Here is a 15,718-nt window from a genome sequence, read left to right on the forward strand (position 1 = left end):
ATGAAACATTCAGCAGAAGACCTGATCTCAAGATTAATACAACACTCAGAGAGGTTGTGCAACACTTTAAGGAGAAGCTCAATCTAGGAAGATCTGAGGTTTTTTGAGACTTCTGTGATGGAAGAAAGCAGAAAGCTGTGAAGTCCTGCCTGACGTGTCCAAGCTCTTACTGTGAGACTCACCTGGAGCCTCATCACAGAGTCCCACGTCTAAAGAACCACAAACTGATCAACGCTGTGGAAAATCTGGAGGATTATATATGCCAGAAACATGAGAGACCTCTGGAGCTGTTCTGCAGAGATGATCAGACGTGTGTGTGTCTGTTCTGCACTGAAGGAGACCACAGGAACCACAACACTGTTCCTATAGAGGAGGAGAGTCAACAGAAGAAGGCAAGAGATACAAACTAAACACTATAAACACCCATGAAATGCAGTTTAGGATGAACTCAAATGGTGACGACAGAGATGCTTTTTTTTTAGCTGTAGCTTGAAAATTGTCAGGGAATCAGCATTCCTGATAGGGGTGGGAAGATCATTACACCAGCCAAGAATGCTGAATGAAAATAATCAAATTCTGAATGATTTACTGCCATTGTGTGAATAATAAGTAATCCATATTAAAGTAACTGTAATCTGATCACAAGCATTATAAAATGTAATAATCTCTAATATACTTGATTTTTGGAATCTGACCATGTAATGAGTTACTACCCAGCACTGGTTATGTGTTGAATTTAAGTTTTAGAACGATGCTGTTGCTTGTTAGGAAAACCTGACAAGCAACTGTGTGTCTTTACATTTATGGTCAGTGTTTTTTTTTTTTCCAATATATTGTTGACACCGTCTACTCGCAGGTAAAAGCCAATCATTGCCATAATTAATGTGCTGTAGTGTTATTCATCATCACATGTCGTGCCCTCCTCCCCCTTTTTGGAGTAAATTGCATTTAATTTCCATGTTAACATTAGAGATAGTAGATATAAATAGACAAACAAGGCCACCAACAGAGATATACAGAGATGAAGGAAACATGGAAGAAGATGAACAAATGTAGGGAAGTAAAGGGACCTAATTTAATTTGTAAAATTATTTTTTACAAATTTAATTAGGTCATTTTACTCTCCTGCACTGTTCACCTTCACTTTTTTATTTTTATAATACATTCATCATTAGCAGTTTTAGGCCTACTAATAGTAGATACATGGTGTCACAGTAGGAACGAGACGAGAGACGAGCGGATCCATCTGCATACTTTTATTGAAGGGACGTGACATAGACATGGTCAGGCAGGCAGGGTCAAACAACGGCAAACAGGTATTTGGACAGCAAGGTGAGGAATAGTCCATATAGCAGGCGAGGGTCGATACAGCGGCGAACGTAATCCGTAAAGGGCTAGGCAAAAGAGTGGTCAGACAGGCGAGAGTTCCGAATGGACAAAAACAAGGAAACTAGACACAGACTAACAAGGAAAAACGCTTTGTATGAATGATGAACACAATTCGATACTCGGCGAAGAGTGACAGGAAGACCGGGGTATTTATACTGTCTCTGATTGGACGGGGGTGAAGTGCAATGGCTGATGGGGAGTGTAGTCCGGGGTGTAGTGTGACAGTCCGTGCGTGACAAAAAGGCGAGAGCGACGTCTGGTGGTGAGCGGTCCGCAGCTCACCGACCAGATTCGTAACATAGCCCCCCCCCAAAGAGCGGCTTCCAGACGCTCCAACAGAACAACAGTCCATGGGAGTGGTGGGGCGGGAGCGAGACAGGGCAAGGGCTGGAGGACCAGGTCCCTGCGGAGGACCCGGTGATTGAGACAGGACCGGCAGAGCAGGAGCCCACCCGGGTGCAGCTGGAAGCGGAGCAGGAGGCACAGAAGCCCTCCAGGGTGGAGCCGGAGGCAGGGCATGAGGCGCCGGAGCCTTCCAGGGCGGAGCCGGAGGCGTAGTAGGAGCCCTCCGGGGCAGAGCCGGAGGCGGAGCACGAAGCGCAGGAACCCTCCGGGGCAGAGCCGGAGGCGGAGCACGAAGCGCAGGAACCCTCCGGGGCAGAGCAGAAGCCCTCCAGGGCGGGGCCGGAGATGCCGGGGCCCTCCAGGGCGGAGCAGGAGGCGCCGGAGTCCTCCAGGACGGAGCCGGAGGCGGATCAGGAGGCGCAGGAGCCCTCCAGGGTGGAGCCGGAGGCGGGACAAGCGACACAAGAGCCCTCCAGGGCGGAGCCGGAGGCAGAGCGTGAGGCGCGGGCGCCCTCCAGGGTGGAGCAGGAGGCGCAGGAGCCCTCCAGGGCGAAACAGGAGGCGGAGCAGGAGGTGCCGCAGCCCTCCGGGGCGGAACAGGAGGCGGAGCGGCCCTCCGGGGCGGAACAGGAGGTGGAGCAGGAGGCGGAGCAGCCCTCTCGGGTGAAACAGGAATCTGGGTCACGGTCTGGGACCTGGGGAAAGCAGGGACAGTGGAGGCAGACAGAATAGGGGGAGAAGGTGCAGCAGCCCTCCTGGGCGGAACAGGAGGCGGAGCAGGTGCCGCAGCCCTCCGGGGCGGAACAGGAGGCGCAGCAGCCCTCCGGGGCGGAACTGGAACCTGCGTCATGGTCTGGAACCTGGGGAGAACAGGGACAGAGGAGGTAGACAGAATAGGGGGAGAAGCAGAGAGCTTGTAAGGGGACGCCACCTCCAAGGGAGGATCCACAGCCGAAGCTGACACCTCAGGAGGTATTGGCGCGGCTTCTCCGACCGAGGGGAGCTCTGGAACAGGCCAGTGACCAGACGGGAGCTCTGGAGCAGGCTTGTGACCAGACGGGAGTTCTGGAGCAGGCTTGTGACCAGACGTGACCTCTGGAGCAGACTTGAGACCAGACGGAAGCTCTAGAGCAGGCTTGTGAGCTGACGTGGCCTCAGGAGCACAGTGTGCAGCCCACACACACCAAATGGCAACCGCCATAAAGGGAAGAGCAGTGGCGGGTGAAAGGACCTCTTTGATGATGGATCTTGGCGATGTTGGTGCCGCTGAGATGTTCACTGCCCTCACTGACCCCTGTGGTGGGTCCAGCATACTGACCATCATAGTAGGCTGTGAACTTGGGATATCAGACGAGGCATGGCACTGCTCTGGAAGGTCAGACGAGACGTGACTTGGCTCTGGACGAATAGACGAGACCTGACGAGGCACTGGGAGGTCTGATGAAACATGGAGAGGCTCTGGACCGTCAGGCGGGACGTGACTTGACTCAGAGCGGTCAGACGAGACATGGCGAAGTTCTAGACAGATAGACGAGATGTGACGGGGCTCTGGAGGGTCAGACGAGGCGTGACTTGACTCTGAGCGGTCGGACGAGGCGTGACTTGACTCTGAGCGGTCGGACGAGGCGTGACTTGAGTCTGGGCGGTCGGACGAGACGTGACTTGAGTCTGGGCGGTCGGACGAGACGTGACTTGAGTCTGGGCGGTCGGACGAGACGTGACTTGAGTCTGGGCGGTCGGACGAGACGTGACTTGAGTCTGGGCGGTCGGACGAGACGTGACTTGAGTCTGGAACAGCAGCAATAACTTCATTTGGCACATGAATATCAGCTGTGGTTTGACTTAGTTTGTGGAGATTGGCCGTGACTTCACTTGATTCGTGAAGCTCAGTAGTCAGCTGACTTGACTCTTGGAGATCAGCGGTGACTTGACTTGGCTCATGGAGATCAGCGGTGTCTTGAACTGGCTTGTGAAGAGCAATGACTTTACTTGACTCAGTAACCACGGCCCTGATGTTGCCTGACGCAGGAACGATCGCCTTGACGTTGCTGGATTTGGAAGCTTGACTGGACTTGGAAACTTGACTGGACTTGGAAGCTACAGCCGTAGCCTCACTTGACTCTGGAGCAGCGGCTGAAGCTTGACTTGGCTCTGGAACGACAGCAGCAGCTTGGCCTGGTTCATGGAGATCCGTTGTAACGGGACTTGGCTCCTGAACAACATGGCTTGACTCAGGAACAACAGCTGTAACGTGACTTGACTCGTGGGGAACAGCTGTGACCTGGCTTGACTCGAGGGGCACAGCCGTGACCTGGCTTGACTCTGTGTCTTGACTTGATTCGGGGTAGCCGCCGTGGCATTAAGGAGCACCATTTTAGCCGCCCTTACAGTCACTAGAGGAGTGTCCAGCACGTGGGCCATCATGATAGGCTGTGATCTTGAAATGTCGAATGAGACCTGGCGAGGCTCGGGGCCTTCAGGCAGGACGTAACTCGACTCAGGGACCAGGACTGTGACTTTGCTTGACTCAGGAACCACTTCAGGAAGTGCGGCCATGAGGGGTGTAGAACCAGGAGCAGAAAACATGACGTGAACAGGCTGTGGCTTGACGGAGATGTCCTGAGCAGGCTGTGGTTTGGCTGACGTGGCGTTAGCGGGCGCTGGCTTGACAGACGTGGCATTAGCGGGCGCTGGCTTAGCGGCCATCCTTGCGACAGACTCTGGCGTGGCAGCCATCTTGTGCAGTGGCTCTGGCGGGGCAGCCATCTTGTGCAGTGGCTCAGGAAAGATGGCTGTAACTTGACTTGCCTTAGGAGGAGCAGCTCTGACTTGACTTGATGTAGAAACAGGAGCTGTAATCTTGCTTGACTTGGAGACTTGACTTAACTCGGGAAATGCAGCTGTAAATTGACTTAAATTGGAAACTTGACTTGACTCAGGAAATGTAACTGTAACTCCATCTAGCTCTGGTATGGCAGCTGTGACGTGACGGAGCTCTGTTTCCGCCGCCATCTTGTGAACAGACTCCGCCGTCGCCGCCATCTTGTGAGCGCGCGCCGGCGCTGCCGCCATCTTGTGAACGGGCACCGCTGTCGCCGCCATTGCTTGAGCGCGCTCCTGCACGGCCGCCATTTCACGGGCGATCCAGGCGGCAAACGTGTTTGTGGGGTCGCGATCCGGCGTGACCGCCAATCTGCGAGAGGGGTTCGCGGCTACCATGTCCGCGTTGTCGCGTTCCTCCTCCGCGACTCCCACAGTACACGGCGAGCCCACACACATAAACGCAAAGTTCATGAAAGCCACTAGCGAAGAGCGCGGACCCTCGCGTCTCAGCCTTGCTTTTAACGGCTCATTCACGCCATCACAAAAGATCTCAATTATGGTGCAGTCCGGGAGAGTAGAATAGTTAGCTAGGGCTAAGAACTCACGGATGTACTGGTTGAGTGAACGTTGTCCCTGTTTGATCCTGAAGAGAGTGAAGTCAAAGTCCATATCTGCCGAATGTCCGGGTGAAAAGCTGCTGGATCCTTTTGTGGCCGAGTATTCTGTCACAGTAGGAACGAGACGAGAGACGAGCGGATCCATCTGCATACTTTTATTGAAGGGACGTGACATAGACATGGTCAGGCAGGCAGGGTCAAACAACGGCAAACAGGTATTTGGACAGCAAGGTGAGGAATAGTCCATATAGCAGGCGAGGGTCGATACAGCGGCGAACGTAATCCGTAAAGGGCTAGGCAAAAGAGTGGTCAGACAGGCGAGAGTTCCGAATGGACAAAAACAAGGAAACTAGACACAGACTAACAAGGAAAAACGCTTTGTATGAATGATGAACACAATTCGATACTCGGCGAAGAGTGACAGGAAGACCGGGGTATTTATACTGTCTCTGATTGGACGGGGGTGAAGTGCAATGGCTGATGGGGAGTGTAGTCCGGGGTGTAGTGTGACAGTCCGTGCGTGACAAAAAGGCGAGAGCGACGTCTGGTGGTGAGCGGTCCGCAGCTCACCGACCAGATTCGTAACACATGGTTTGAGTTTATTTATTATAAATATGTGGCTATATTATAGCTCCCCCTTAGTGCTCTTGTCTCATTTTATTCCCCTTTTCCATCTCCATTACTAGTCTGCTCACAGGTGATCACAGGAGGATAGTGTTTGCCCTACCGCTTTGATCTGCAATTTGATGATTTTTGTAAAATAACTTCTGTTTTTGCTCTTGAAACTCAGAGTGGATTCAGTTTACTATGCTCATTTATTGCTAATAAACAATTGATAATAAATCATATTTATGCTAATAATTAAATGAAGTTCCAAACGTAGGTTTGGGAGGAGCCTAATCATTCAGTCCTGTCAATCATCATCACAAGCCTTTATAAGCAGCTCTCATTGCACCATCTCAGCCTCGGTTCTTCCGGCATCCCTCCACCTCCCCTTCTCCTCCTCTTTCAGTTATTCTCCCTCTAGGTAATATCACAACAGGGGGGTTGAACTCTGCGCTCAAGCCGAGCCTCGGGTTCGAGCCTCCATTAAGGACAGCAAACCAAGTTTGTTTAACATTGCCCATCAGGACTGGATGGGCAGGCAAACTCGTGAATATAATAATATTGGGCTTGTTTTGGGCTTGTTTTTGAAGCGGCGGTTGCTTATTTAGGTTGCAAGAGTTGGCAACACTGGCTGTAGAGTGTGATGTCGTATCACAACCGTTGCAGCTTCTGAAGAAATTTCACATGCTCAAAGTCTAGTGTGGCTTCGGCTTTACCCTGAAAACTGTCTGAAAATGGAAAGTTTAATTCACTAATAAATGTGTCTGTGTTTTTTTCTGTCTGTAGAATCAGCTGGTTCAGACACAGACAGACGTGCAGCAGATGATCCAGAACAGAATGAAGATGATTCAGGAGATCCAGCACTCAGTAGTGATCAGGAAGGTGAGCAGGGGGAAATTATTAGTTATTTGTTCATAATATTTTTGTCTGCAATAATAAAATAAATAAATAAATAAATAAATAAAAAAAAGTGACATGAGGACAGTAGATGAAAGAATTTTACTTTGAGTATACTATCACTTTAAATAAATATGTAATCATGTATCATAGATTGATTATCATCTCATTTATCAGAGAAACACAGAGGAAGAGAAATCAGCCAGAAATCAGCTCTTCACTGATCTGATCTGCTCCATTGAGAGATGTCAGTCTGAGCTGCTGAAGATGATGGAGGAACAGCAGAAAGCAGCAGAGAAACAGGCTGAAGATCTCATTAAAGAGCTGCAGCAGGAAATCACTGATCTGAAGAGGAGAAACACTGAGCTGGAGCAGCTCTCACACACTGACGATCATCTGTACCTACTACAGGTCTGTCAACATCCGTCTCATTACTGAGAATGGAGAATATTATTGGTCAAATGCTCTGTTGACAAACCTGATGAGCTTCAGAAATTGTACAAAAGAGAATAAAATCAAAATAAAATTAGAAAACATAGTTAACTGTGTTAGAAAACTCCTGCAGATTTTAGTTAAAAATAAAAATGATCATATTTAATAGTCTTCTCTCTCCTGCTGTAGATGTTCTCATCCCTGTGCAGTCGTCCACACACCAAGAACTGGACTGAGATCAGTATTGACTCTGATGTGGATGTGATCCCTATGAGCAGAGCTTTGATTCAGTTTAAGAAAACTCTTGATGAAACTCTAGATGGAAAACTCATTCCGTCTGGTACGTAAATATCAAATACAGTGAACAGAATTCTAATGTGAAGTTCTATCCAAAATTAAACTCCTGTCATAGCCAGTTAAAACTGTATTACTTGTGAATAACAGAAAGCAACATGATGTTAGTATTAAGACCAGTATTAACCGTACAAACTCCACATCAGTAACACATACAGTAACAAGAAGTCTACGTTTTCCCACCTCACAAGGACAACTTAAAAACTTAAAAGATCAAATAACACATATTTACACTGAATAATTACAATTAAAATTGAGGCTCTAATATATACTGAATATTAGAGCTTTAATAATCTTTATGTTATGATTGTTTATATACGTGTATTTACTAGAAAGACATTCAGTTCTGTTTTTCAAACTGATGGATGAGACACATTTACATGTCACTGATGCTGCCAATAGAAATAAACTCACTGTTAATATGAAATATTTCTATAAATTGATCACATCATATTTTCATCTGCATTCACAGAGTTGAAGTTGGTTCAGAAGTTTGCAGGTACAGTGTGACTGACATTATTTTCTTCAATACATTTATAACACTTGTTTATATTTTTATAATCTATATTATATGAAAAAGTTTGTTGTGAAGTTGATTAATAATGTCTGATCTGTCATCTAGTGGATGTGACTCTGGATCCTGATACAGCGCATCCATATCTCATCCTGTCTGATGATGAAAAACAAGTCAGTGATGGAGACACTGAGCAGGACGTCCCAGAAAACCCAAAGAGATTTGACTCTTGTTCTTGTATTCTGGCAAAGGAGGGATTCAGTTCAGGGAGATTTTACTATGAGGTGCAGGTGAAGGGAAAGACTGAGTGGGATTTAGGAGTGGCCAGAGAATCCATTAACAGGAAGGAGGCGATTGACCTGAGTCCTGAGGATGGATACTGGACTGTGATTCTGAGGAATGAGAATCATTATAAAGCTTGTGAAAGTCCATCTGTCTCTTTATCTCTAAAAGTGAATCCTGAGATTGTGGGAGTGTTTGTAGATTATGAGGAGGGTCTGGTCTCTTTTTATGATGTGGGGCTCAGATCGCATATCTACTCTTTCACTGGTCAGACTTTCACTGAAAAACTCTATCCATATTTTAGCCCATGCCCTAATGATAAAGGTAAAAACTCAAAACCACTGATCATCACACCTGTTAACACAAATAAATTGCTCTGAAATATGAGACATGAAATCTGGAAAGATTAACTATTTAAGAGCTGATTTTGTAAATGATTAAAGTATGTAAATAAACAAAAAAGTACATACTAAGATCCATATTATTATTAATAATAAAAATTAAATATTAGTAAATTGCAAGAAAAATAGTAAGTTGTCACAGCTACAGACTGGACTATGAAAATCCTAAATGGATTTTCATTTCTATAAATGGAAGCTCATTTCTAAAAATGTTGAAATGTTTTTGATCTGGTGTGCAGATTAAATGTTTTCTATTGTTTTGTCATAATATTTTATACAAATAACTTCATACAGGTCCTTCTCAAAAAATTAGCATATTGTGATAAAGTTCATTATTTTCTGTAATGTAGACTTTCATATATTTTAGATTCATTACACACAACTGTAGTAGTTCAAGCCTTTTATTGTTTTAATATTGATGATTTTGATATACAGCTCATGAAAATCTGAAAAAATTAGCATATTTCATCCGACCAATAAAAGAAAAGTGTTTTTAATACAAAAAAAGTCAACCTTCAAATAATTATGTTCAGTTATGCACTCAATACTTGGTCGGGAATCCTTTTGCAGAAATGACTGCTTCAATGCGGCGTGGCATGGAGGCAATCAGCCTGTGGCACTGCTGAGGTGTTATGGAGGCCCAGGATGCTTCGATAGCGGCCTTAAGCTCATCCACAGTGTTGGGTCTTGCGTCTCTCAACAATATCCCACAGATTCTCTATGGGGTTCAGGTCAGGAGAGTTGGCAGGCCAATTGAGCACAGTAATACCATGGTCAGTAAACCATTTACCAGTGGTTTTGGCACTGTGAGCAGGTGCCAGGTCGTGCTGAAAAATGAAATCTTCATCTCCATAAAGCTTTTCAGCAGATGGAAGCATGAAGTGCTCCAAAATCTCCTGATAGCTAGCTGCATTGACCCTGCCCTTGATAAAACACAGTGGACCAACACCAGTAGCTGACATGGCACCCCAGACCATCACTGACTGTGGGTACTTGACACTGGACTTCAGGCATTTTGGCATTTCCCTCTCCCCAGGTCAGGCGCTTCTGCCGCTGTTTCTGGTTCAAAAGTGGCTTGACCTGGGGAATGCGGCACCTGTAGCCCATTTCCTGCACACGCCTGTACACGGTGGCTCTGGATGTTTCTACTCCAGACTCAGTCCGCTGCTTCCGCAGGTCCCCCAAGGTCTGGAATCGGTCCTTCTCCACAATCTTCCTCAGGGTCCGGTCACCTCTTCTCGTTGTGCAGCGTTTTCTGCCACACTTTTTCCTTCCCACAGACTTCCCACTGAGGTGCCTTGATACAGCACTCTGGGAACAGCCTATTTGTTCAGAAATTTCTTTCTGTGTCTTACCCTCTTGCTTGAGGGTGTCAATGATGGCCTTCTGGACAGCAGTCAGGTCGGCAGTCTTACCCATGATTGCGGTTTTGAGTAATGAACCAGGCTGGGAGTTTTTAAAAGCCTCAGGAATCTTTTGCAGGTGTTTAGAGTTAATTAGTTGATTCAGATGATTAGGTTAATAGCTCGTTTAGAGAACCTTTTCATGATATGCTAATTTTTTGAGATCGGAATTTTGGGTTTTCATGAGCTGTATGCCAAAATCATCAATATTAAAACAATAAAAGGCTTGAACTACTTCAGTTGTGTGTAATGAATCTAAAATATATGAAAGTCTAATGTTTATCAGTACATTACAGAAAATAATGAACTTTATCACAATATGCTAATTTTTTGAGAAGCCCTGTATAACCCCAGTTCGAGAAAGTTGGGATGCTCTGTACAATGTTGTCAAATGTTTAAAATGAGGTAAATGAGTACATTTTCTCAGTTTAAACTTAAGTTTTGTATGTTTATGTTACGCCCCTTAGATTTTTAGATTTTTGCAGGACTAGGGGTAAAGGAAAACTGTGTGTGTGAATATGCAAAGGTGCTGGCAGGCAAATAAAGAGCAAGATTTTTATATTAGTGACCATTTATTGTGCACAGTGCTCAGTGAAAACCAGTGGTATCAAAGTATTTACAATATTTACAAAAAAAAAAAAAAAAAAAAAAAAAAAAAAATCAAACATCGACAAAACCAAAGAAAGAAGGTGGGAAGTGGGAGCAGGAGAGGTGCCAAATAAATGAAATAAACAAAACAAAACACTGCTAGCTAGTGTTTGTAATCTAAGCTAACTACCCAAAAGAAAATGTAGCAAAAAAGGGTCTTCGGCGTACCAACGCCCTAACTAAACTATTCTAACTAAGGGGAAAAACAAAAACATACAGCGGGTGGCACTCTCTCCTAAACTAGTGTATATAATACATCCAGAATGTCCTACGTGTTGTGCAATGTATGTCGCGCGACCTACTTACCAACCTAACGTACAGTGGGGAACAGACGGAACAGTAAACGAAAGACTGTACACTGTACAAACACTATAACATCAAAGGACTTTTCAGGACATATAAACACACAGCGAACAAAGCAATCTCAGACAGTATAACAAATAACAAGAAAGGAGCGTACAAACGTAGCAAAGAAATGGAACAAGATGAGCGAAAAAGCTGGAGCGCGCGGCACAGTAGCGGGACTTTAAATCGGCCGGTGTGAGATGATGACAGACTGGTGGGCCAATGGGAATCTGCAACACACACAACAGACTAACACACACAAACGTTACGCAACTTACGTACTAGTACGTAACAGTTTAGTTAGAGTTGATAGATGTATTTATAGTTGACTCTCATCATGATTCAAATACAGCAGTTCAGTTTTCTGTCCAGCAGAGAGCAGCATTAACCAGACATTCACAATATCAAGCCTCTGTGACACCGCGAAATGAGAGCCATGACAAAGATAACACAGCAGCAAAAAAAAAAAAAAAAAAAAAAAAATATATATATATATATATATAATAAAAAAAAAAAAAATAAAAATATATATATATATATATATATATATATATATATATATATATATATCCCACGTAACGTTACAGATTATCTGCCAATACAAAAAAACTAACACAAAAAAATACATAAATATCTGGCATTATTGATAAATAATTTTACCAAAACAAAAAACAACATAAATATTGCCCTAAAAAAATAAAAAAAATAAGAATCTCCAAATATAAACAAACAAATTAATAAAACAAATAAGATAAATTGTATTTTAAATCCAGTTTTGCATAAAACATTTGGAATTAAAAAAAAAGAAAAAAAAGAAAAGAAAGACAAAAAGAAAAGAAAGCTTTTTTTTAAGCAGCAAATAGACTTTATAGTCAAATGACTCAGAATATTTAAATTCCTACTGCATGTCTGTTGCAAGAGGGAGTACGTTATTATCCCAAAATATTAAGAAAATCGGTCAATATTAATAAATAAATCATCAATTAAATAAACAAAGAAACCAAATATTGCCCAAAATAAGTATCTGCCAAAACAGATACTGGTAAAACAGATAAAATGGAAAAAAAACATACATTTTGCTCAAAATATAAAATATAAAATAAGTGCCAAATACATAAATATTTACCAAAACTATGAAATATCTGCCAATACAAAATAATTATAGATAGATACTGGCCAAAAATAAAATATCTGCCAATATCACTTCATAAATAAAAGTAAATTAATAAGTAAATATTGCAAAAAATGTCAAATATCTGCCAATTCAGACTAAAATACATGTAAATACATTTCCTGAAGCATCAGATATCTGCCAATAGTGAAAAATGAATAAAACAAACGCCCAAAGTATCAAATGTTGATTTTTGTCAGATTTTAAAAAGTAAATACTACATCAAAACTCTACCAATACTGATTGATAAACAAATAAATAAAAATCACATATATCACCCAGTAATCAACATGGAGATAAAATATCATGCATCCCTGATACATTTTAGGTTATTAATATTTTAAGTTTATATTCCAGTAGATTTTTCTGTTCATCTCACATGAGTGAACATGATTTAAACATATGACTAATGTATTTCTTTAAGTGTTAAAGTTTAAAATGGGAAAAAAAAAAAAAAAAAAAAAAAAAAAGAAAAACTCATACACAATCAGCACCAGAACAAACAGAAAGACAAAGCACTTACAAACTTATTTGTGCACTGTGAACAATACTGTCATGGAGAAACATAAGTATAAATGTGTTCAATAATCATTTAACTCCTAATTTCATTAAATACCACAGATACAGTGAAGTTAACAGTGGTCAAGTGTTAGTTGTCTGGTTAACAGTGGAAAATCAGTAAGGTTGTTCAGGTTAGTGGAATGAAACCAGTTTGATAATAGAAACATACTTTACTCAAGTACAACTGAAAGAGAAAACCAACCACAGATGAAAACAACTGACAAATATTTAGGCCTAAATTTCAGATTGATGTATTGAATTACATTTTGGTCATTCCTTGTCAACTCAACCAGAGGTCCCTGGCTCAAATTTTGGATTTTTCTAGTATTTTTTCTTAAGATAGATGTATAGTGATGGAAGCCAAAATATTAAATGTCATTGATGAATATTTACTGAGTAATCCACTGTTTTGTAAAGGAGGGTCAAAATGGAAATTTTCACCTGAGATTCAGAGTCAAGTTACAGGGGGTAAAAATGACTTCAGAAAGATGGCAGCATCATTATCTTATTTGTACACAGAGATTGGTAGTTATGTTTGTAAAATCTGTTGACGTGATCAATCTTTGTTGCATTATGTGCCAATGGTGACCATTCAAAAATGGGGAAACAGCACTTTTCAAACGTTTTTTTCTCCAAAGTTTGCATGCCTGTAACTCAATAAATAATAAAGATATCTTAATTCTCTTTTAGATATCGGGTCTTAAACTTTCCTTTTGGTATCTTTATTTTTTCTTTCTACAGAAAAAATATTTACAAAACAAAAATAAGCCATGTAGGGAATTTTTTTTAAATTAGTTTGATTTGACATGGAATGACCCAGTAACATATTTTTGCTCTTTGGAGCACAAACATTTGAGCCTACCTTGTGCAAACTCAAGAAAGATATTATTGGGATTAAATGTTGAGATGATGAAATGCTTAAATGGTGGGATATTATTAGCAAACATCAAAAGAAAATGAAAACATGGGGTAATAGTCAGCGCCGAGAGCCTGGTATCCAGCATAAAAACATCTTTATTCCTCAAAGGCAAGCCAATAAAATAATGACCCTCTTCCAACTTTAATGAGTCTGTTAACATCTCAATGATCAATTTGTTAATTTTTGCTCCAAATAAATAAATAAAAAAAAAAAAAAGCAACAACTTCAAATTGATGTTGCTAAAGTTCTCCTAAGTTTGAAACAGAAATCCTGTTGATTGTAACATCAGGGTAGTTAGCAGATTGGTCGCCACCATCTCCTCTAGTGGACCATTTACTGTCCAACCCAACCTAGTTTTAATTGTGTAGGGTCAGTTATCAACACTGTGGGTCACTTGAATCAGCTCCATAATCATTTATTCCTATAATCCGTTCGATATCAGAGTCAATGTCAGGTAAATTCATGTTTCAAATGTGGCCATCCCTGCAGGAACAAAACTTTAATCTTGTAAAGCCCTGAGATCATTACTTTTGATGTTTGCCCATGACAGAGCCTTTTCCATATAGGCAAATGCAATTTTATGCTGGTCGCAATATTCTCTTGTAGCAAAGCTTTGGTCTTTAAAATCCCCATGATCAGCAGGCATATGCTGGCAACTCTTTATGATCTTGGGTGACCCCTGGTGTACTGTTCAAGAAACTATAAACAATCACTAGGACTTTCAGTTTTACTCTCCACACCACTTTTAAAGGATTTCATAAAGGAGTGATATTGCAGGGTTGCCAGGGTTGCCATCAAACACCTGAATTTTCCTTCTAGGCAAAGACGACAGACATTGTTGTTCAATCAGTAAAGATTTAATTTCTTTTTTTGTTTGTTTGTCCATATTATAGAAAATTTTATCAGTATTTCCTGAACCAGCACTGGAACAATTTCCATACTGGGCACTTATGTTCACATTACCATGCTGACTTGATTTTGAGATTGCCTGAGGATAAATGGTTTAAGAAATGTTCCCCTTGTTTGCCTTTGCACCTGAAGAAACCATTTGTTTATAGTTTAAATTCTGAGAATAAATGATTTTGCATCAGCATTAAGTGTCTGGGTTGTCTGTTGTCCTTTATCAACATAAGAATTCATTCCATCAGAATGATGCATCACATCACTTTTAACACAATGCACACTGGAGCCCTTAAGTAGTCTACTTTCACTTTAGCCATAGATGCAGCAGTATCCATTCACAGCCCAGATTCCTCTTTCTGTTTTCTTATGTTTTGTTCTTTTTCCTCAACTGCATGTTTTTCCTTGATTAAATCATGATGTACCAACAAAGCTGCTATATCGGCCTCTGCCTTGATGTGTGCTGAAGAGGTTGATGATGTTGTTTTACATCTTATAGTGAAGCTTTGTTTACTTTATCATTTACTTCCAACATTAGAAATGCGGTCACTTGGATTTATATTATTTTGGTTATGCATGGTAATTCTGGGCATATTCTGTTCTCTTGAACCATCTAGAAGACCTTTCAATTCCACTTATCCACTGCTTTGTGTCTTTTATAAAGGTGTCTGTGTGTTCATATACACTTCAGAACCAATAATTGTTTGGTTTGCTCATCACTGGGTAATAATGGGATCACAGAATCACAAAGTTTGACTGTCTCTTCAAAAACTTGCATCAAGCTTCCAAGTTCAGACCAAACAGCTGAAATCTCATTTCTGTGCGTGAGTTCTTTAATGGCTGGTAGAACTTTGAATCGCATTCACATTTTTTTTTTCCATTCTTTCTGTAGTTGCTCAATTTTATTAGCCAAAGTCTTGCGGTAAGCTGAACTTTTCTTTTACACTTGTACTGTTCAGGTTCAACATCCTCACTGGATTCACGTTCACTCATGATTACAGCATGTTCATCTCAGCGCGTCTATTCAAAACACGCAAGCACTACACAAAACACTCGAGCACAATCCAAAACAAACACTTTTAGTAACAAGCACATCATTAAAGACGCTCCT

At 42.1% G+C, this 15,718-nt stretch overlaps 2 protein-coding genes across 2 annotated transcripts in view; both read left to right on the forward strand.

Moving 5' to 3' along the window:
- Window positions 1-9,301, forward strand: part of LOC127154545 (E3 ubiquitin-protein ligase TRIM39) — a 156,274-nt gene extending 146,973 nt beyond the window's left edge. Inside the window, exons 2-6 of the mRNA XM_051096145.1 lie at window positions 6,567-6,662; window positions 6,855-7,088; window positions 7,299-7,449; window positions 7,936-7,962; window positions 8,086-9,301. Coding sequence (XP_050952102.1) covers window positions 6,567-6,662; window positions 6,855-7,088; window positions 7,299-7,449; window positions 7,936-7,962; window positions 8,086-8,639 — 1,062 coding nt within the window. The 3' untranslated portion in view covers window positions 8,640-9,301. The remainder of the gene's footprint in view (window positions 1-6,566; window positions 6,663-6,854; window positions 7,089-7,298; window positions 7,450-7,935; window positions 7,963-8,085) is intronic.
- Window positions 1-15,718, forward strand: part of LOC127154548 (E3 ubiquitin-protein ligase TRIM39-like) — a 239,635-nt gene that overhangs the window by 216,353 nt on the left and 7,564 nt on the right. The window lies entirely within an intron of this gene.

The sequence above is a fragment of the Labeo rohita genome, chromosome 23 (assembly GCF_022985175.1).
Source record: "Labeo rohita strain BAU-BD-2019 chromosome 23, IGBB_LRoh.1.0, whole genome shotgun sequence".
NCBI classification, from domain to species: domain Eukaryota; kingdom Metazoa; phylum Chordata; class Actinopteri; order Cypriniformes; family Cyprinidae; genus Labeo; species Labeo rohita.